We start from the raw sequence: 22352 nt of genomic DNA, 5'->3' as shown, positions 1-22352 counted from the left end.
GCGCAGGATGGTCTGAAATGAAGAACTAACTTGGTGGATGAAACACTGATATAGAGGCGCGAAAAAATATTTCAGCTTAAATGGGCACTCCAGTGATTTAGCATTGCACTTCCGTAAAGTTGGGGCACTCGACAAAGACAGATTTGAAAAAGGAACGGTCAAAATTGAAGCAGCAGAGGTTGAGCTATCCTGATTTTAGTCCCTTTTACACTGGAGCCTACATTTCCCATATTGCATCTGGATGGTGTTTCATAAGACCTTGTAGCCTCTTGTAGCATCTGTAGCCACCTCTCTTTGAGTTTCTTTGGGGGTTTTTTCCACAAAGTTTTTCAAGATGATTCAAGATGAGTAAACTACTGGAGTGGAGTGCCACTTTACACTAAGCCAAAAATCAGCATCTGTTCAAAGATAATTACTGAGGTACTTTGACAAGATTATAAATAAACTATGAATACTGTATATTGATTCAACATTTTTTTTTTAAATTAATAAAACATGATCATAAGCAAGTAAATAAATAATCAAATTATTTAAATTACGTAAGACAAAAATAGAGCATTGAATAAAACAGTTATCCTATTAAAAGCATATTAATTATCTAACACTTTACTAAACCTCTAAACCTCATCTTGCTCCCCCAGGTTGTGCTGAACCAAAAATCATACAATCTGGATATAATTAAACCTGCACTTATGTGATATTTAAAATGTAGATGCCCTCATATTTCTCCTGTGCAGAATGTGCAATGACAGATTGTCTTTTGGTACCCTGGTGTGTGTGTGTGTGTGTGTTTGTGTATCACTGGTTCCCTGGGTCACACAAAAGACCCTAAACTTTATTGTGGCAGGGATCCGTTTTCAGCAGGGACACATAAAGCCTGTAGGGGGCAGCACATAACATGACAACAACTGCTTTGTGGTAACCTGTGTGGGCATGTGTGACTGTGTGCATGTGTGCTCTGATTCGAGACACAGTGCTAAAGGAAAAATCAACCCTCACATAGTCTTCACGCTGTCAGCATCAATTTGTGACCATTACACTCCCCGACCCATTTTGTCATAAAGTGGTGTCATTTTCCTTCTCGTATGACCAATTTCCTCACTCTCAGCCTCATCTACTCCCACTTAAAAATCCCCTTCCACTCAAAATGTGTTTTCCTTTTTACTTCAGTTTTCTGCCTGAGCTTCACTGTGCAGAATTTGTTTTTCATTCATCTGCTGAAGGAACAAATGTATCTTTGGTCACCTAAATCTTAATTCAAGACCAGCAGAATTTGTGACATCACAACTAGTTTGCAGCCAAAATGCAGCTTACACAAGTGTGATGAGGAAATTTGAAGCCTGCAGAGTATAAACACTGAAAATGGACTTTACATTGAAGTAGGAGACATGTTGTGTCTAGTACATAAATCAAATTAGCATGTTCATGATTTCTGGATTTTTTAGTGAGGGAAAAGAGATAGATGCAATGAAGACTTTTTAACAAGGTTATCAAACTATTTAGTGGAAAAACCTCATCAGATGAAAATCATAATTCAAAGCAGGTTATTTTTATACATATTAAAACATGTTTGGAGGGGATCTTTAAGTATTTAAACTCAGCTTATTCAAGGATAAATTTCATGTCAAATTAATGTCATGACAGCTCTACATTTGGAAACATTTGGAATCTGTTGGTATTTTTCACTGATTAAACTTTTTGTGTTTGGCAAGTTATCCTCAAGAATTAATGAAAAAACACCACCAAACAACAAAATAGAGCCAACAAATTGCACATTTCACCACCAACACCTGCATTTAATAGTGTTTAGGCAGGATTTTTCCTTTAACGACTGCTGCTCCTCCTGATTTTGTGCCTACAGTAAAAGTGCAGATGAGAACAGCAGTCCCTCTTCACTGGGCAGCTCTGCCTCATGACTAATCAGGGTAGCTTTTGGGCAAACCAGTGGTGTTGGATACTTGCCTTGCAGGTGCAATGTTACATGCCATATACTAAGATAGAGCTGCAGCAAAGCGTTGCTGGTGCCCTCCCTTCTGCATAAGCTGCTAGCGGACTGCGTGTTTCTCTCTTGGCCTGTTCTCCAGTGTGACAGATTTGTCCACCAACTTCAGTGGATGCCCTAAAATAAAGCTGAAATAAATAAAAACATAATTCTCTCCAGACTGGCTGCATTTCCAGTCAGTGCCTCCCAGCAGCCCACTGTACGCCACTGTCCAGTCCCCATGATGGTGTTCATCATTTTCTTGTTTTGCTCCCTCTTCATTCCAACAAGTAGGCTGCTGATGCTGTTCCATGTGCAGTTTCCAATTATTTTTCAATGTCAGTTAGCCAATCAACCAATAATCAAATGAAACAATCAATCAAGTTATCCTAATCAGCCAGTTGGAAGCCGGCTATTCACTTGGTCTTGGGCACCACTAATATCTCATCACCGTCTTGGATACTGTAGGAGTGGAGGGCCCGGGTGTTGTACTTCATTTCCTCTGGACCAAAGGCGCTGCACTTGTCAATGTAATAGATCCTCATGCTGTTGGTGGACAGCTGGACCACTGTTGTCAGCTGCTTCTTCAGCTCTGCTACTGTCTGGTCCAAACGGATGCTCAGCTGAGACAAAGTCAAACAGTTTATATGTTTTAGGCATTATACTGATACTCCTTAAGTGAGTATAACCCATCAATGACCATGAATTAAAGGGTACACTCATGCCATTTCATTTTAAATGCCTCCATGTCATGTTTTATTCTTATAAAAGTTCAAATTTTCATATCCAAAGAAGAATTTGTTTGTATCCTGTGAGTACACCCAAAAGGGACAGAAAGTAAATTCTCTGAACCTTGTCCTGATGGAATGCCTTTGTATTTTTTGAGAGAGCAACATTGTCCACAATTTTTACAGTAAAAAAACATTTTATAAAATCAAATTTCTTAAAACTGCAACATGTTTACTGTTGCATCAGTTTTGGCTTTGTGACTATGCTAACTAATCAATGGGTTGGATTGAATTTATGAACTTGTTAGTTGTTGCTACATGTTAGCACCTACTAGCTGTATATATATATATATATATATATATATATATATATATATATATATATGTATATATATATATAATATGAGTTATTAGATAATTCAGATGTGTTAGCAAGAAACCATATTTTACTGTTAGCTAAAAAACAAGATAACATAAACTATAAAATCAATGAGACTTAAGCTCACTAGTGGCAAAATTATTACTTTCAGACCAAAAACAATGGAGTGCACCATGTATTTTCCAGCCAAAATGTATAATTCAGCCTGTATTAATAGATTTTTGACCAAAGGCAACAAGCTACAACACTTATACTACAACACCACTAACTTATAAAGTTAATATAATTCACTTGCTTGTAAATGATTGTCTATTAACACATTGAGAAGGTCCAGAGCAACATAAACATTCAGTTGGGAGTCCTGTGTCTCTCCATCTCATGATTGCAAGTCCAATATTTCTTCTCCTTTTAGCTTTGTTTCACTCCCCACCAATTCCTGAGGGAATTATCTGGCTCTTTGCTAAAAACTACACTACGTTCAACTGATACTGGTTCAACTTTTGTCTGTCTGCTGTTTGGTGCTAGACAAGTACTGTAGTAAGTTTAGGGTGTTTGAGAAACCAAAGACACCATAGGGATTTGTATGAAGTGTTTGATCAATTACTCTTTCATTATGGTGCGTTTTATAACTCATCATGAGCCACTGAAAATATAGAGAAAGTGTATTTCCACAGTAGCTGCCAGCTTTCCATCTTTCCTATATATAAAGTCAAGCGAAATTGAATCTACATAGTCATTGTGTCCTTTAGCAAAGTGAAAGTTTGAATTTTACAGTATGCTATAGTATGAGTATGCATGAGTAATCAAGGGTAGGATTGGTGTTTCAGTGAATCCTGCAAGACAGCAAGGTCAAGTATGAATAGAGGGGGTAACATGATACAACCTTGGGACCTGCCTCTCAAGTTATTGCACATTCACAAACTATTCTGAACAATACCTCACTAACTGATTAACTGACCTGTTCCACTTTTTCCTCACAGTGAACTTCCACCTGGGCACGGCAGCGCGGCCGGAGGTCAATCTCAGCGAGGGGTTCCAGCTTTCCATATTTGGTTACCAGGCAATGGTATCTTCAAGAAAAAAGCAGGGAGTGTTGTCAGCCTTTACACTGCAAACTTACACATCACACGAACACTAATACTATTGTGTATGACTTCACAAAGAGAGTGCACCTGTAAGGCAGCTCCTCCTCAGGGTAGTCGAAATGGTAACGGATGAAAAACCTCTCTGCGTCTTCTCTCTCGCTGTCAGTCACAACGCTGCCATTTAACAGTGATATGGAGGGAAGCCTGCGGAGAGGCACATAGATATGATGTGGCCCAGTTGCAGATATTTTAATATGAGATATTGAAATGCACCAGGTCATTGACCTCTACAGTTCATAGGGGATCAAACGTAGATATATTTCTAATTTGACGTCAAGCAATCATCTGTGTTAGAAAGAATCTTGCCTACAAAGGGTTAGGGTTAGGGTTAGGGTTAGACAAGTGGAATACGGTACAACAGCCTATGAAAGATCAATCACTCTAATCATTGCCACAACTTCGTAATCAAAGAAATACTGTGTGTATTTTACTTTATCCACATATTTGTATTATGTGATGTTTGTGCTACAACCCCGATGTATCTGTTTGTCCTATTGAAAAACAATAAAAAAATTAAGTGACAAAAAAGAAAGAACCTCTCCACCTGCTAGGGAGGAGGTCCTCTCACTAATGTCAGTCATGGGACTCACTGTGCTATCATGAGGCTACGTCGCTCCATATTGGTGTAGGCCTGCAGTAAGGGAATGCCCTGCAGTCGCACCTCCTCCAACTTGGGGAGCAAGTTCAGCTTCTCAATGTCTTCCCATCGGTTAAGACCTGAAAACACACATACGGACAAGTTAGGACAGTTAGGACAACGAAAGTGGGACAGTAGACCAAGTACCAGAAGGTGTACTGCGTCTCTTGTTGTCTCTTGACAGCTGTGTCCAGGCCATGTGCTAACACTTTACAGAGCAGTTTTTAAGTAACTACAAGCCAAATTATTCTGACTACGAGTCTACAACATGATGTTGTACTTTGTCACATTGATACTTAGAGCTAGATGCTAATGTCAGCATGCTAGTAAAAGTGACAATGCTAAAATGCGGATGTTTGCACGGATCATATTTACCATGTCCACCATCTTAGTTTAGGGTGTTTGCATGCTAACATTTGCTAATCAGCACAAAACACATAGTGCAGCCGAGGCTAAGTTTTTGACCTGAAGACTCTAGGTTAAAAGATAGTCATTAATGCTCATCAGAATCATCTTTATTGGCAAAGTATGTTTACGCGACACAACAATCTACAGAAATGTACACAAGGAATGACTATACACGACACATCTTCAGTTTTTGACCTCTGCATTTGTGGGGGCTTTAGCCTTTTAATTATAATTAATGGACTCCAGGAGTGTTTTCATTGACTTTCTGCTGCCTCTGCTGCCAGTTTCATCGTGGAGTTGGCTATGAATCTCCAGCATCCCACCTCATGGGTGCACATTCTGGGGGAAAGACGAGTGTCTGGCCTGGGTCAACAAGCATTTTCCGGTCCCTGGCTGAGTTCAGTGTGCCTGACTCTGGACTTGAGGAGTTTGCCTTTCTTTCCACTCCATCTCAGATTAAAAGGTACTAGACATGAGATGGTTCACTCGGCAACATTCATGTCATGAATGACACAGTGTAGTACTTGTCTCAAAATAGCCACCAATCAGTAGCTTCTTAATGTGCCTCTGAAGGAGTAAATAGGAGGAAGTGATGCATTGAAGTCTTTATGAACACCAAGTCTTTAGATATCCTGAAGGAACTCTAACAATAGATATAACACTGATTCTGCTTGGACTACAAAAACAACACTTTACACAACAACACATTAGATGATTTACTTTACACCAGACAAAGCCAGACACTAATTTCAATTCCTGTGAGAATTATGCTTCTTCTTAAAGGATAACACTGGCAAAAACCTATGTTTCTCTTTGCCAATCACCCCACAAAACCAAAACCAACAATGAATTGATCCCACTAACAAGTATTAATGAGTATTGTGTACAAAGTCTGATGTATCTTATCTCTCTTATTCCTCATGCCATAGAGCTCAGAGCTCAGTCTCACATATACTACCATACTGCTCACTAGAGCACCAAATGTGTGTTTTAATCCAATGCTGAAAATAGTCTGTTTACTCCTATTTGCATAACACTGGCTAAAAAGTACAGCACAGAATATACCGGAGAGGAGAAAAATACATATATTTGAGACACATTTTAAAGATTCTTATTTCTGGTATGAATGAATCAGCATGGGGCTGAGAAGCACAGGCAGAGTAGGGAAGTCAGCAAGTATTCTCGAAATTATTTTTGGTTTCTCTCTTTTAATTGGATTTGCTACCAATAAATAAAAACAACAATCCTCCTTTAAGTAAGTCAAAATCATAATGTTAGGCTCCAATCTTTGCTGCCTTATCATTACATGCTTCAAGACATTTACACTTAATTCCAAAATGCCTGAAACAAGGGGAACAGAAGAAGTAACTAGTGGAACAATCTCAGTCTTTGGGCAGAAGAAAAATACGTCTTGAAAACTTGCTACAAAATAACTTGCTTGGAAGATTGTTTCTTCATGTGCCTCTGAAGAAGCAAATAGGAGGAAGTGATGCATTGAAGTCTTTCTGAACACAGATATATTTTCCGATACTGTTTTTGTCCCCTTTACTCCTGACAGAACTCTAAAAATAGATTTACCACAGATTCTTCCCAAAATAGAAACAAGAGATAAAAGCTGACATCAAGAGGGATCTATTGTAATACTTTTCAAATAATATGAACCTTTCACAATACGTTGACGTTAGCTTGTGCAAATGTTACCATCTGTTTTTAAGTCTTTACATAACAATGCTGATACTACCCTCCTAGAATAGATAGAAACCATTGTAAGATACTTTTCCTCAATATATTCATGTAGCAGCTCTAGGGCTGGGATACCAATTGAGTGCTTCATCCGATACCCATTACACATTTTGTGCACTTGCTTTTATCCAGTGTAACACACTTTAGAGCATTTAGGTGGCATCTTGGCTGCTGAACTGCTAAGCGCACTAACTCAAATTCAATACGACCTCACCACCACAGATGGGTTGTAGCTACTGTGGCAGTGGGCCAATCACATGTCGCATTACATCAAAGAACTCTCACGTTCATTGGATGTGAGCAAGTCCACACAAATAGTCATATTTTATAGCTCTGGGTGCAAAAAGGATCGATTGCAGGTATCGTTTGACAAGCGATGCTTGGATACTACTTGGTATAGATTTATTTCCGTCAATACCTTAAAAGTATCGGGTACCAATACCCAGTTCTAAGCAGCTCTATACTGTACTCTATACTCTACATAACCACTAAATAAACTTAAACTCAACAAGCCAACAGCCTGATCCACTGACCTGCGTTGTTCAGATTGATGCTGCGTAGATTGGGGAAGAGACGTTGCAGGATTTCCTTGCTGTCCTGAATGGAGGCCAAGTTGTTATTGGCCATAATCAGAGTATCCAGGCCGGGGAACATGGAACCAAACTTGCGGACTTCGGCCCAGTTCTGGAGGCTGTTGTCAGTGATGTGAAGCAGGCGCAGGCTGGGGCAGATTACTCTGGAGGCGCTCACGACACTGTACTCATTAAGGCACAGGAACAACTCCTCCAGACTTTGAGGCGGCATGGGAAAAAGAGGATAAAGAAAAATGAAAACCACTGTTCTGAGCTTTGGACTTTCTTAAAACCACTCATCATCTATGGAAGTATTTGTCTTACTCAGGTATCTCTTGGGTGAGCATCATCATAGTATCCCATGACACTTGGGTGTTGTTGAGGACTAGGCGTCGGACTCGGGAGAAGGCTTCAGCACACTTTGGCTCAAGGGTCATTCCAGCCAGCGGGTTAGAGCTCAAGTTGAGGAACTCCAGGTTGGGAATGTTGGAGACAATTTTACTGATCTGAAAACGAGACATAATGTTTTATTGAGAAATAGTGTCCCTAAAGGTCACAAACCACCAGAACACACACCCTGCATATGCTTTTATTCTCTATTTGCTATATTTATCTCATAACCTTCGAGAGATAAAACAAACCCAGGAACAGCACCTCATGCCAGTCCTGCAGCTTATTATGGGACAGGTCCAGTTCCACCACGTGAGTACAGAAGGCAGCAATTTCGGCCTGTTCTCCTGCCCTTCTGATTCCACAGCTGTTCAACACCAGCATACTGGGCAGGTTCAGACGGTCTGAGGGGAAGGTGGGAGAGGAAGGAAGGAATTTATGAGGATGACCAAGAGAAAGGTCCCCACAGAAAAAGGAAGGTTTTCATCAACTGGGATTTGATTAGGTGTAAAGAGTCAAAAACAGTAGCACATCAGAGGAGAGAGTGAATAATTTAGTATGAGAATTCCACCTTCTGATATTCACAAATGTTAATGAATGCAGTCTGGTGCTGACACCACAAACAAGAGGAGAACCAAACATTCCTCCAGGACATGACGACTGCAACAACTGTTACTGTTGTGCTGTATTGCTTTCTAAACTGCTCTGCCCTCCAACCCCAGGCATCTTATATAGTCCTGATCAATTCCTATCAACTGTTCCATGATCTAGCCTAGTTGGTAAAAGGGATCATGCCTTTGCAGCTGCTCCAAAGCTTTAGAATCAAGTTTTCCCTTGAAAAAGTCAAAACTCAAGACATTCATGTTTTCAATGGCCTGAAGATGCTCTTAATAGTTGTCTTTTTCACTACAGTATCTGTTTCCTACCTCTAGTTTGAAAAGACAGGATGTTATCTTACAGTAATGGGTCTGATGTCTCCACTACTGGTCTCAAAAGACTAGAATGCAATGCAGCAGAAAAAGATTTATTTCTGAGTAATGTAGACAATTAAATGTTAATACTAAGCCCATTCTACACAGGCTGTGTGTAGGTAAAAGTATTGTGGGTGATGTAGGAGGAAGGATTGATGAGACAAAGCAGAGCAGCAGATGTGGGAGGGAATTTTCTATTCTATGTATTTTTAATTGTTTGTTTTTTTAATGCACGTATCCAGGAAACTCTGGAAAGTAGTACTGACACTGATTGGATTATGAAGTAAAGGAAACATAACCATTTAAGGTTTAGCTAAAGTTAAAACTATCATTTTGTTTAATCAACAGCTCACCTTTCATGGGGGAACCCTGGGGACCTAAGGTGGGCACCACCACTACGCCCATGCCAGGTCCTCTGCGGTATGGGAAGTTCTCCGGGCTGTACTTTTCACTCATCACCTCCACAAAGGTACGCCCCTCATTGACCTCTGGTGGCTCCATGTCTCCGTTCCACTGAACCGCTGCCCCCTCAGCTGGCCGCCAGTGTGGGAAATAGTCAAGTTATGAGTTATCGCATTCAGACTTTTTCACTGTTTTCAAGCATACACGGGTACTATGAGAGTGTATCCAAGCACATTTTCAATGACAAAACATGATAAATAACTTCATTGATACTGCTCACAACTGGCTTTTACTACTAGAAAGTAAAGACTGGCTAAAAGCTGCTTGATCCTCATTAGTTTCCATGAATAATGATGCAAGCTCTTCTTTCAAAAGATTGACCAGAAATACCACATTCAACACAAACCCAAACATTTGCCACAGTATAACTAAAAATACACGCACAGATGAAAGAGAAACAGATAAACTTTACTCACATATTATCTGTACTCTTCTCCACTTTGCAACTGCAAAAACTTTGGTCTACATCAATTTATAACCAACGCATATGATGTTATCTAGTAAACTTTGTGGTGCAGTGATAGCTGTACAGATGCAAGACATATTTTATGTTTTTATGGCTCAGTTGATGGTCTTTTCTTTTATCATTGTGACCTAGAGCACATTGATTTGGCTCTATAAAGTATATTTCATTCATCTACTCATAATATACACAGCCAGTTTATTGCTACATACAACTGACCTGCAACAAGTCCTTCCTTTATTTTGTTAAAAATGTTTTGGAGAGGTGTTGATTCAATTTAATGCTATAGTTTGTTCAAAATTGTTGCTGATTACTTTTTTGTCACTTAACAAAAAGGTCATGTTCTGCTCTATTACTGTTACTGTTAATGAAATGACTAATTAACTGTTTGTGCAACTTACACTAAATCTCAAAAAATCATCACTTTTACATTCACTTATCAAAGATTCGTAACATTCCAGAAAGTCCACAAGCTGCAGGAAACCCTCCAACTAGCTTTCTGTCTAGACTTCAGTTTATCAGCTGATGTAAAACACATGAACACTAGTGTCCTGTCACTCAGCACTAATAATGTCAAACTACCAACACAACTAACATGAACCATCAGCCCACTTATTTCACTGAATCATTTGTAGTTTTACTGCAGGTCTTCACAGCTGCCATATTTCATTCAATAATTACTTTTTTTCTTCTAGTCCTGTACAAATCATCCATTCATTAAGCAGCTAATGTTCCATGTAGAATAAAATAGTCTTACATTTACATTGCAGAGACATAGCTGCTGCCTTCCTCCAGATGACTGTCCAGTCTCATAAATGTCAGCAGTTCTTTTTAAAGAGGGGTACAAAATGATAATGGGATCAGGGAGGGACACGAGGAGGTGTCCTCAGCTCTTTATCAGCAAACCACAGAGACACTGTCCCATTTAAATATCCCTGAATTTGCCCACAGGACAGAAACACGAGAGCTGATCTTTCTGCTGAACCTTTGAAAATATAACACAGTGTGAAGAAGCCATTTTTTTTTTAAACCTTACGTATCACTTAAGTATCTATAATTAAAATGATAAGTATGTGTGTGTGTGTGTTTTAAGATGGTTGGTGGATGGAGCCTCACTGTGGAATCTGCTGCAGGGAAACATAAATTATGTAGTGGATTTGCTGAAATAAAAAAAAGGGATCCTGTTACAATATCATATTTGACAAAAATGGGCTGCAGTAAATTGTGGTGAGGTATGAAAGCAATTTGTTACTTTTCGGCTCATAAATTCAGTTATTTCCTGCAAGGCAACACTTATTTTTGACAAAAGCAAATAAAATACATACGGTACTTAAGGAGTTTGAGCCATTGTCCTGTTTGAGAGAGGATGATTCTAAACTTTTACAGAATAAGGTTACATTTGAAAAGATATGGTACAGAGTGTCTTACCTGAAGAGACGTTTCCCTTGATTTGACCTCTCTCACTGTTTGCTGTCTTTTTCTGTTTCTGTGCTGATGGCCTGTCAGAGGAAACAGGAGTAGCTTACTTCATTTTGTATCCACTAATACAAATATTCATTCATTTTAAGTGCCACTGAGACTAAATTAACATTACTTTTACACAATGCAAGGTTGTCTATATGGAAGATGAGAGATAAGGCCTAGTACTGTCAGTATTGTCTTACTCCAGATTGACTGGCAGGGTTGACATGAGTCTCCAGAAGAAATGTTCGTCCCTCTTTGGTCAGCTGTCAGTATTTGTTCTGGACAGGCCAGGGAAGAGAGGAACTGGGGAGGCGCTCAGCTCATGACACTGGAGAACAGGCAAAGGTCTAAAAGTCAGTTTCTGCCTTGTTACTCATTTGCCAATATCAGTATTATTAGTGGCAAGCAAACTAATTATAAAGGTTTATATTTAATTGCAATACATGCTACTTCCTCCACTAGATTTATGCTGAGGTCATGTGTGACTTGTGTGGCTTGAAAAAGGTCTTGAGTTGTTATGTTTAACATCAGCCCATAGAGCACGAGCACCTTTAGGTGACATATTTTTCAATGGGATTTGTTGGCTGTGACAATCACCCTAACAATTTCTTGTAATTTAATATTTATTTGCTTGCATTGAACTCGTACATAGAAGTTTTTTTTTTTAAAGATATCCGACAATTCAACACTAAGTAAATTCGGCATACATCTTATTGAGAAAGCAACAGTTATTTAGGTGAAATTTGAACATTTATATCTACATCCCTTACCTACAACCCCCTCACGGAGTACAGTTTATTGTAATTGTCCTCCCAACAACATCCACGACGGTAATAAAAGTTGTCATTTTGTGGTTGTGTGTGCAGCTTCTTCTATGAGATTTAAGCTGGACTGATGTGTTGACTCTTGGTGACAGATAAAAGGTCACGTTTCATTTGTAACGTTTAAACCAAACCCCCTTTAAAAATATCGCATTTTGACACTTTTTCGCTTCTCGTTAAACCAATTCAACGAGCAGTGTATAAAACACGATGTCCAGAGATTCAGCACGAAGTGTTTGTAAATTCGGCATTGATGTTATTCACAATGAAACACTTCTTTTAACAAAATGTTAACTTTTACAGGCGGCTTACTAGCTACACTTTAGGGAGTAACGTAGTGTGTTTGGTGGGAAATAATGGTGGTAACAACAGGCAAACCGAGCATAAAAGTTGTTATTTCATTGAAGTAATATCTATTTATGTCATTAGATTTACGCCAAAATTATGTGTAACTCTTGGTGATTCGTAAAATGTCATACATTGCAGTTTTTACATTAAACTTCGGTCAAAATGACACATATTTGTTAAAATTGGCAGATTTTTGAGTGGAGGCTGGGTTGTTTTTTTTAAATAAAATCCCCAAAAAATAAAAACACGAGCTAACCCACTACAGACAATAACAATACATTTACAACACAATACAGCCACAACTAAAGGAAACAACGTTTAACTGGTGAACAATAAGGGTTAAATCCAGCAGACGGTGTCCAGTGTCCAGACTCGGAGCATCGGTGAGTCTGACCCCCAGCATCAGCGACATGGATTACAGATGGCAACCCTATAAATACACTATCGACAATCAATAGCTAATGGCAATAGCCTACTGCAACAGATCGTCTAAAAACTGACAGAATAAGAAGATCCGTCGTTCTACATACCTTTAATATCTACTCTGAATCTCCCTTGTTGATGAAAACAAACCAGCTGTCATTTTGCTCTCCCCTGCATCCTGGAAGTGACGTAGCTTATCACATGAAACGTTTTTTTTCCTCTTTTTCTTCTTTTAATTCAATAACTTCCCTTTGAGTTGGAAATATTTTTTTAAGTTACACAATATGATTTTATGAGGTGCTATCAAATTGGGAAGAGAAAAATAAAACAAAACAGAAAAAGACCAGAGGTACCTCCAGACAAGATGTGCCCATGATGTCATTATGTTGCTGTTGATATTGCTGCTGATGAGGATTTGTCTTGTCTTGTTTCATGTGTAGCTCGCCTGACACTCTGCAGGTCTCTCATTATGATGATGGAGTTGTTTCATGGTAGACACTGAGACATGTCAAAGCAAGGAAAGTGCAGGTGTAACTAATAACATTATTGATGTTCAGGAGCCATGTGTTGTACATACAGTGGCCTTTGTTAATGTATTAGTAACACCTGTGCATCTCCTGCTATGACAAGAAAAATATTGTGTGTGTGGAAAAAGGCCTATTCTGGATTTTCTAACGTGGCATTAAACCAATTTTGAAACTTGGGCTTGTTTCTTTCTTTATAACATTTTATTATGTTGAAAAGGTTATGATGATGAGTCAGCGCATTGTTAAATGTTGTGAAATAGAAGTGGTAGTAAAATACACTGGAGCCAGAACAATCATTGCCAAATCAACACACCGAGGGAAACAATATGTAGCCTACAATACATTCCCAATTGCTGATAGTTGTAAGGCACTACAGGTCACATTTTGTGTGTTTGTGTGTATGTAATTGATTAGAATATTGTGTAATGTGCATCAATCAGATTCTGTTTTTAGCTGAGAGGTTGAGGTCATGCAGTACAACTCATAACACAACAGGAGTGTCTGTTATTCTTTAACATGGTGTACATTTAAACTGTGTAAACATCCGGAAAATGAGTTCTGACAGACTACTTCAAGGACCCTGATGGTCACTGGCTTTATGCTACTTTGTGCACCAGAGCTTTCTTGTGGTTGTGTCATCACAAATGAAATTCATCAACGTAAAGAATACCATTGACCAGTTGTGGCCTAGTTTTTATCCTGTGATGGTTTGTGAAGGCAAATGTACATACTGGTAGCGAAACAGTGTATGACTGATCTTCTAGCTGTCTTCTCCTTTAATTTGGTGACTGTCTTGTTAGATGAAGACTTACTTCTGTTGCAGATTGTATGCTCATGGCTGCAGGTTTGTGCAGTGGCTGGCTTTTTATTATCAAACATGGTGTTACCGACTGTATTCATGAATGTGGGCTTTAATTGCCGATGCCAGTCTCCTCTGACAACCCTGCAATGTATATATAGAGAAAAACATATAATTAATAGCTTCATTACTCAGTGTATAGCCTAATATCACTACAACAAAACTGACTGTGTGGGACTAATATCACAACAAGGAACGTTCAGGTTGAACTGATGGGAAGCTGAAACAGGGATTCAGACAAAAAACAGCCTTGCATTATAACACAGTTGGCTGATGTAGTAGAGCTGTGTTGTTTTATGTACCGGCAAGACACGAAATATGAACAAAGTCCAGTTTCAGAAAAAGATCAGACACAAAAACATTGCACAGTGGCTTATTGTACTCAGAGTGAACTCAGAGTTTACAACTCTGGAAAGTTATGCTAATAGTAATAATAATGGACAGCCTACATAAAGGATACATTCATTTATACCATAACGGCCAGTTTAATTCATTGTAAGGGCATCTTAGGTGATATATCTCAATATCTTTTCTGGAAGGACACTTCACATATCATGTTTTTCTCCCATAAAGTGCCTTTTTGTTTGTTTGTTTGTTTGTTTACCATAAAGGCACTGATACCTTCAGCTCACCCCATTACAACAGCAACTCATAGGGCACTGCATTATATCCTCTTCATTTAAAGGGCACATCATGTTTTCTCATTTTTCTCATTTAACACGTTCTCATCCGCTGATAGGGCACCCATGAGAGTACTTCATTGCAAACTCTCGCATATGGATGGCCTTTATAGCTCATTTAATTCTGATTTACCAGGAACTATACAGTCATTATAGAACTTTGTTATGTTTCCTCCTTTGTATGGATACCTGTGAGGGCACTTTATCATACAGTGGGGGAACCTTCAAGGGCACTGCAGTATTTCTTTTTGTCTTGGGGGGCACCAGACACCTGTGTAAGTATGGTCCACCAACAGTAAAGGACTACCTTCCCTACCAAACATTTGAGGCCAATGTAGTTTAAGCAATATAATATAGAACAAAATACATGGTGAAAAATGGTTATTTTGGAATAACTGGTTTAGACTTGAGAGCGAGAGAGAGTGAGAGAGAGAGAGAGAGAGAGAGAGAGAGAGAGAGAGAGAGAGGCCATCAATTTAACATCAGGCTATGATGTTTCTCTGGGCTGAAGAATTGCTTAACGAATAATTTCAATCTTACAGAACAACAATATCCACCTATTTGAGTCCTAGTAGTATTTTCCCTCTTTCCCCTGGAAAAAAGTAAATAAATCTGTTTTTAGGTTGAAATTCTTCACCAGCTTTCACTTCAGTTCAGTGCTGTTTAATAGTGGGAAGGAAGTGCAATTTGCTGCAATAGCAGATGAGATTATTCTACTCCATGAAGCTCAAACATCCAAGTGGAGCAATAAGAGGCAAAACACAGTTTTGAGTGGAAGGGGACTTTAAGATTTTAGTATAACTGTAGAGATCATTCTTCAAGCTGCAAATGAAAGGAAAGTGTAAAAACCACTATCAGATTAACAGTCTCATCAAATGACTTTTATGTCTTTACACTGGTGTGTTAAAACAGCTTTGGGGAGAAACTTCATCATGGAAATATGTCCAAAAATTCTGCCAATGTGGAACATGAGCTTAACTGCAATCATATCATATAGCTCGAAGATATGTTTTTAAGTGTATTATTGTTATTATTGAGAAAATGATGCACACATTTGTCTTGGTCTGAGACACTGGTGCTATAGTGTGACATCTAGTGACTGAATGTATGTATTGCAACCTTCAGCATTTCTATCTAAAATAAAATACAAATATTGTGAAGATTTGACAAGCAACTGGTTAAGAAACCTGTGTGAAACACTGTATATGAGAGGACTGAGTGTGCAATTTACTTGGCTGGTAGTAGTCATAGATCTTGATCACGGCTGGCTTCAGGTTCTGCACAGGGATCTCTTGTATGAGCTCTAAACTGTGGTTGATGGCTATGTCCTTCAGTAACTGATGGAAGACAAATAGATACATAAATAGTAATAAATCTAAAGAGCATCATGTAGTATTGCCCACTGTGAATTCCTCTTATTGTACATCCCGTATGTACACAAGAACATGATCTTCCTCTTGTTCAACATTATGCACCAGCAGAGCACTTTCGAGCTGTGAGGACATGATATGCAGCTGGGTTACCATTACGCCAACACCTGACACAAATATTACAAGTTAAAACTAAAGTAATAAATTACCTCTGGATTTGAGCATTTCGATGTCCAGGATCAGCATGTTTGGACTGGTCTCCTTCCCACTATAACTGTAAGCATGGAAGCATGAAAATGTGATACACAGTGAGATATCACTTCCTGGTCCACTGAGTTGTATTAGTTGTATGCACAGACCTTTAATATGAGGCTTTGTTAACAACATTTTTACAATCCGCTGTTTTGAGCAGTCTTGTCAAACAAGATGGGTGAAATAAGTAGAGAATTCTTTTGGCCATGATTTTGTAAGTATTTATGAATTCATTAAAGTAAACTGGGATGTCCCTCTGAATGGACAACAGAAGATCTGAGAGCCTTTCTCTGCATATCTTTTTCTAAGCTGGGACTCGATCAGCTTCAATTTGGAGAATTACCTCTTGACTTGATGCAGTTGTCATTTATACATTACAATTTATATATTGTCCAACAGTGCACTTTAAACTGTGTGGGATGTTTGATTTTGCCATATCAACAGCGGTTATCCTCAGGTAAAAGTAAACCATTTCCTAGTGAACATACCTGTGTGGTCATCCTCAAACAGCGATGATGGATTACAACACCCACATGTCTGCCCAATATTTGTGAATTGCTGACCTCAAGGACAGGGACAAGATACATATCTTTGTGGACACAACAATGTGCAAATATTTTTTTTATGTATGTAGCATAGCTAATTATTTATACTCACATTCATGGACATTGATCATATTTCTTCCAGTGTTAAGTTACCTAAACCTGACCTAAATGACTCCTAAGAAAGCCATTACAATACTTGATACTTTTTAAGTCTATTCACTTTCTATACTAAGCAGGCCTGCACAACATAGTCAATAAATGAAATACATATAAAGACAACTAGAGAAACATAGTTTGACACAAGAGCTGTTTTGAATGGGACATTCAATTTTATTGTAAATTGTGTAAGGATTTCACTTCAGACATATAGAGGAGTTACATCACTGGAAGAGTTTATGACAAAATAGTGACAAGGAAACAAGTGTTGATTTTTGTTTCGACATTGAGTTACACAAAGTACACCAACTGTATCATTATAAAATGCAAGTCATTTGAAATTGTACTGAAACCAGTGTTGATTCAAGGACTGACCACCCTTAATTTTTCATGCTGCAGTTGATTTCCAAATCATTGTACATACCTAGATTATCTGTTACTTTTCAAACCAATTTAAATCAGTACTTCTTTTTGGTTTTCTGATAGAAAAATTAATTACAAGACTGCTACCAAAACCACTATCATCAGGCATAATAGCTGTAAAACTACTGCTACCATTATCTCCAGGTGAGAAGAGCTCCCGAGTCAGATTTAGTTTCTCGAGGAGAGGCCCGTTCATCAAACACGGAGAGGTGGAGTCATTCCTCCTCCCGCAAGTGGCTGACACAGTCACATTACAGTGCCATCCCATATAGTAAGTGGATTTCCTACATCGTCTCTGAAAACACACACCTCCTGCTGGAAGCCAAGTGGGGTTTACTTCAAACAAAGGGTTAAATACCATAGGATCCCATCCAGACATATTCATCCCCCTTATCTCCCTCCCACTGCAGTCAGACACAGAGGCTTTCAAAAGTTTCAGAGGCTGTGCAAGATTACATACTTTCATGTGTGTCATATTCTTAGACTTGTTAGTGTCTGTCACATCTGTGGTATTAGTGAAAGCAAATGCCATCAGCACACCCATCACTTTAGATACATTCAGAGGCCGGGGAATCACAGGCACTGTATACCCAGCTGAGTGTGGCCACTGCACACACACATAGCAGCTCTCATTGACCCCCACCCTCCTTGTGGAGAGATGTATTGTCTTATACCACAGATTATCCTCTCCGGCTACATCGTCATCCTGTGTGAGAGCTCTAGTCGGTCGTCTCAGTCCAGTAATGTTAGTCTGGTTTCCCCCCTTAAGCCCATGGTAAGATTCGTATAAAGCAGTCAAGCTTGACACGGTCATCACAACTATAAGGCTTGAAGTAAGGAAAACACAATTTGTTCCTCTCAGTCCGCACAGCCCTGGGAGCCTGAAATGGTGCCAAGGTCTGTTCTCTCTAGTCTGCATGGTGTTGGTGATGCAATGTTACCTTAAGGTTGCCAATCAGAACTTCAGCAGTTAGGTTTCCCCAAGAACTCTCCTTCCAGTTCCCCTTCTACTCCCCAGGACACTTTTTGGAAAACAGCCTGATTCTTCACCGGTTTGAGAGGAACGTGCCTCGAGCAACAGCCCCCCTTTGCAGCCGGTCTTTATGGTCCGCTGAGGAAACAGGGAAAACAGGTTAGACAGGTAATCAAGGCAAACTCTAGTCTGACAGTTCTTTCACCTTTTTACAATGTGATAAGTGTATCCAGGAAGTTCTCTCAGCTATTCTTATCGCTGTCGGTGTTGAGAGGAGCACTTGGTATGGTCCTTCCCACCTTGGAGAGTGTCAGTACTTCCTCTTTATGACCTTTATGAAAGTCCAGTCACCAGGTTTCAGAAATGGATCCTGGTCAGCTGTTTCCTGTGAAGGAGAGATGACGGAGGACGTAATAGCTTGTCTCTTTAACATTTTTGCCATATAGTCAGCTAATGTTGCCTCCATTTCACTGTCATCTCGAATAAATGGTTTTAATTCTGGCAATGTGTAAGGTCTTCCATATAATATCTCAAATGGTGAAATCCCCCTCACCCCTGGAAGAATGTGCATGTTTAACATAACCAACGGAAGACAGTACATCCAGTTCTTCCCTGTCTCTGTCATTGTTTTCTTTAATTTTGACTTAATAGTACCATTAGTTCTTTCCACTAGCCCTGCTGACTGTGGATGATATGCACAATGATTTTTTACACTTATGTCAAACACCAATGCAAGATGATGTATCACTTGGTTTACAAAATGTGTTCCATTATCACTATACATGATTTCTGGTATTCCGAACCTAGGGATAATATCCCTTGTTAACGCTTTTGCTACTGTTAATGCATCTTGATGTTTTGTTGGAAACACTTCAATCCATTTTGAAAACATATCAATTATCACCAAACAGCATTTCTTTCCCTCACATGGTGTCAGTTCAATAAAATCCATACATATCTTTTGGAAAGGATATTGTGCTTCAGGTATTTTCCCTTGTGGATTATTTTTAGCACAAATAGTGCATGCTGCACAAAATTTTTTTTTGAGTACTTTGTAATAATAACTATAGATACTATCTATTGATACTATCTATCCTTCCTGTTTGAGACATGATTCAATCCATGACTCAAACTAGCAGCGAATCTATATAATAATTTTGGCAATGTTAATTTATTTGCAGGTCATCTCCATAAACCTTGGTCATTTTGTTTAGCATCAGTAGTTTTCCATGTTGCTTTTCCTTGTGTAGGTGCAGTACTTTGCATATCTTTTAAAATATCATGATCTAATTGTGAAATATTACACTTGCAGATAGCTATTTTAGAAGGCAATTGTATCGCCTGTCAATCTTTTCCTAAAAAATGACATCATTGTCTTTTAGTCAATGTCAGGGTCTGTCATGTGTCTGTTTCCTGCTTTATTTTGACACCCTAGTCTCTGTGCTCACTTCCTGCTCCCTGTGTGATTACCTGTCCCCGCCCTTATGTGTTTTACCTGTGTCTCGTTATCCCTTCCCTCCTGTGTGTATTTAACCAGTGCTCCCCTGTGTGTCAGTTTACTGTAAGAGTTCCAGCGTTATCCCTTGTTTTGTTCCCTAGTGTTATCGACCTGTTTTGCCTTTTTGGATTCCGAGATTTTGCCTTGTGATTTTGTACTTCTGCCCTGTGGTTTTGGACTTCCTGGTTTTGGACTCTTGGACTGAATAAATACACTTGAGAACAGATCCTGCCTGCCTGCATTTGTGTCCGCCAGTCTCAGAGTTCTGATAGAACGATCTGGCCAAGATGGACACAGCGGAGCAGGGCTCTGTACTCGCTGCCCTCGAAGGGCAGGAGCGTCGGCTCAGACAACAGGAGAAAGAGATGGAACAGATGCACTGGGCTGTGGCAGAAGCTTCCCAGCGCAGTGAACTGGCGTGCGAAACTGTTACTGCTCAGCTCACCTACGTCATCGGGCAGCTTCAAGCTATGGGCCCAGCCACTCTCTCCTCACAGTCAAGTGAACCTCCTGCGCCGGCCTCCTCGCCAGCTCCAGCATCAGAAGTCAGACCTGTCCGGCTCTCCAGTCCGGAAAGATTCTCCGGGGAATCTAATGACTGCCGCCCCTTCCTCTGTCAGTGCAAGCTCCATTTCGAGTTCCAGCCCACCGCCTTTTCCTCAGATCGAGCCAAAATTGCCTTCATCATCTCCTACTTATCGGGGAGAGCCAGGGCTTGGGCCACCGCAGAATGGAGCCGACGGTCTGCAGTCTGTAACTCTCTTTCTCTCTTCATTGACACTTTCTAGCAAATTTTCCACTGTACTCTTCCCGCTAGAGAAGCTGCGAGAGCTCTACACTCCCTGAGACAAGGAAGACAATCCGTGATGGATTATGCTATAGAGTTCCGCACGCTAGCTGCAGATAGCGGCTGGAATCAACCTGCCTTGGTGGACGCCTTCTTTAATGGACTCTCCGAGACCCTGAAGGATCATCTCACCCCTCTGGACCTGCCCGTAGAGCTGGATGCCTTCATCGCCTTAGCCTCCTGCATCGACAAGAGACTGAGGGATAGGCAGAGAGGCCGCCCCATCAGGGAACCGGACCAGCTCGGCACACCTCCTCAAGCTTCGGCCTCCAGGAGCAGCTCATCTCCCATTGCGATTCCGGAGCCTATGGAGGTTGGACGTACCCGCCTCACCCCTGCCGAACGTCACCGTCGGATGATGGAAGGTCGGTGTATATACTGTGGCCAGCTGGGTCATTTCATTGCCTCCTGCCCTCTACGTGGCTCCCTACCTGCTCCCCGCTCCAGGTCCCTGGTGAGTGTTACCGCCCTTAAAAATAAAGCACAGAGACAATTGACAAAGGTGAAACTAACCTCTGCCTCATCTACCGTGCATTGTTCAGCATTAATTGATTCAGGTGCAGATTCTAACCTGATGGACTCCAGCCTAGCCCAGAGCCTAGGCGCCTCTGAAGAGCCGCTGCATACACCTCTCCTTGCCACTGCTCTTGACGGCAGGCTTCTTGCCACTGTTACTCACCAGACCTCTCCCATCCGGATGTGCCTCCCTGACGGACATGTGGAAACCCTCCGTTTCCACCTGTATAACTCGGAGATGCATCCCCAGTCTACTCTCGGATTTGGCCTTTCACTCATAGGATAAGTATCATTAAATATCTTACCCGGTCTTGTAGCATGGGCCTGTGGCTGGGCCTCCTGCAGGCTGTTTTTTCTTGCTCTGGGGATTTGGTCCCCCATGGAGTCGGAGGGGTATATGCCCTCTAAGCGCAGGCGGCGACGGAAAGGCAGAGGAGGTTTGGGGTTTAGAGGAGAAGCGGTGGCTGATTCGGAGGTCCCGGCTGGGTTGTAGGGAGGAGGACGATCCAGGACGAGGTGTTCATGTCTCATCACTGTTTCCTCATCATAGTCACTCTCGGAAAAATGGAGAGAACATTGTTTAGTTTTATCATTTTGTTTTTTTATTTCACTTATCTCCTGCTCATGCTTTTTCTTTAGCCCTACCAATTGTTCGGCTTTTCCTTTTATTTCAACCATTTCTTGTTCATATTGTTTCTTCAAAACCTCTGATTGTTTTACTCTCTCTCTCTCTCTGCCTGTCTCTTTTTTGCTTCCTCTAACCAAGCTTGT

The 22352-nt window shown here is 40.2% G+C and overlaps 2 protein-coding genes across 7 annotated transcripts in view; both read right to left on the bottom strand.

Moving 5' to 3' along the window:
- Positions 1-373: 373 nt before the first annotated feature.
- LOC128361049 (tubulin-specific chaperone cofactor E-like protein) lies at positions 374-16986 on the bottom strand. 6 transcript variants are annotated; one of them, XM_053321611.1, is made up of 12 exons: positions 16581-16986; positions 16233-16338; positions 11544-11671; positions 11308-11378; positions 9308-9487; positions 8248-8387; positions 7918-8099; positions 7555-7811; positions 4824-4950; positions 4261-4377; positions 4047-4158; positions 374-2604 (listed from the first exon to the last, which is right to left on the bottom strand). In XM_053321611.1, the coding sequence occupies exons 3-12, from the start codon at positions 11567-11569 to the stop codon at positions 2398-2400; spliced, it is 1419 nt and encodes a 472-aa protein (XP_053177586.1). In that variant the 5' UTR covers positions 11570-11671; positions 16233-16338; positions 16581-16986; the 3' UTR covers positions 374-2397. The 6 variants fall into 6 exon arrangements, with proteins under 6 accessions (XP_053177586.1, XP_053177584.1, XP_053177585.1 ...); XM_053321609.1 differs by lacking the exon at positions 16581-16986 and adding an exon at positions 16426-16567; XM_053321610.1 differs by lacking the exons at positions 16233-16338; positions 16581-16986 and adding an exon at positions 13043-13877.
- Positions 16987-17474: 488 nt separating this feature from the next.
- The window catches only part of LOC128361055 (alpha-2-macroglobulin-like), a 28745-nt gene continuing 23867 nt past the window's right edge, over positions 17475-22352 (bottom strand). Inside the window, exon 36 of the mRNA XM_053321620.1 lies at positions 17475-17717. The gene's annotated coding sequence lies outside the window, so the exon portion shown is untranslated. The remainder of the gene's footprint in view (positions 17718-22352) is intronic.

This window comes from Scomber japonicus, chromosome 6, assembly GCF_027409825.1.
Source record: "Scomber japonicus isolate fScoJap1 chromosome 6, fScoJap1.pri, whole genome shotgun sequence".
Lineage (NCBI taxonomy): Eukaryota > Metazoa > Chordata > Actinopteri > Scombriformes > Scombridae > Scomber > Scomber japonicus.
The sequence above is the reverse complement of the archived record's forward strand: the minus strand, read 5'-3'. Positions and strand labels throughout refer to the sequence as shown.

Bases quoted from the DNA above. Each gene is read 5' to 3' on its own strand.
- LOC128361049 (XM_053321611.1), bottom strand. From the start codon at position 11,569: ATGTCAACCCTGCCAGTCAATCTGGA. The intron at 7,812-7,917 runs GTAAGACAAATA...GCCGCCTCAAAG, and splicing joins CTCACCCAAGAGATACCTGA to TCTGGAGGAGTTGTTCCTGT. The intron at 2,605-4,046 runs GTCAGTTAATCA...ACTTTGTCTCAG, and splicing joins GTGAGGAAAAAGTGGAACAG to CTGAGCATCCGTTTGGACCA.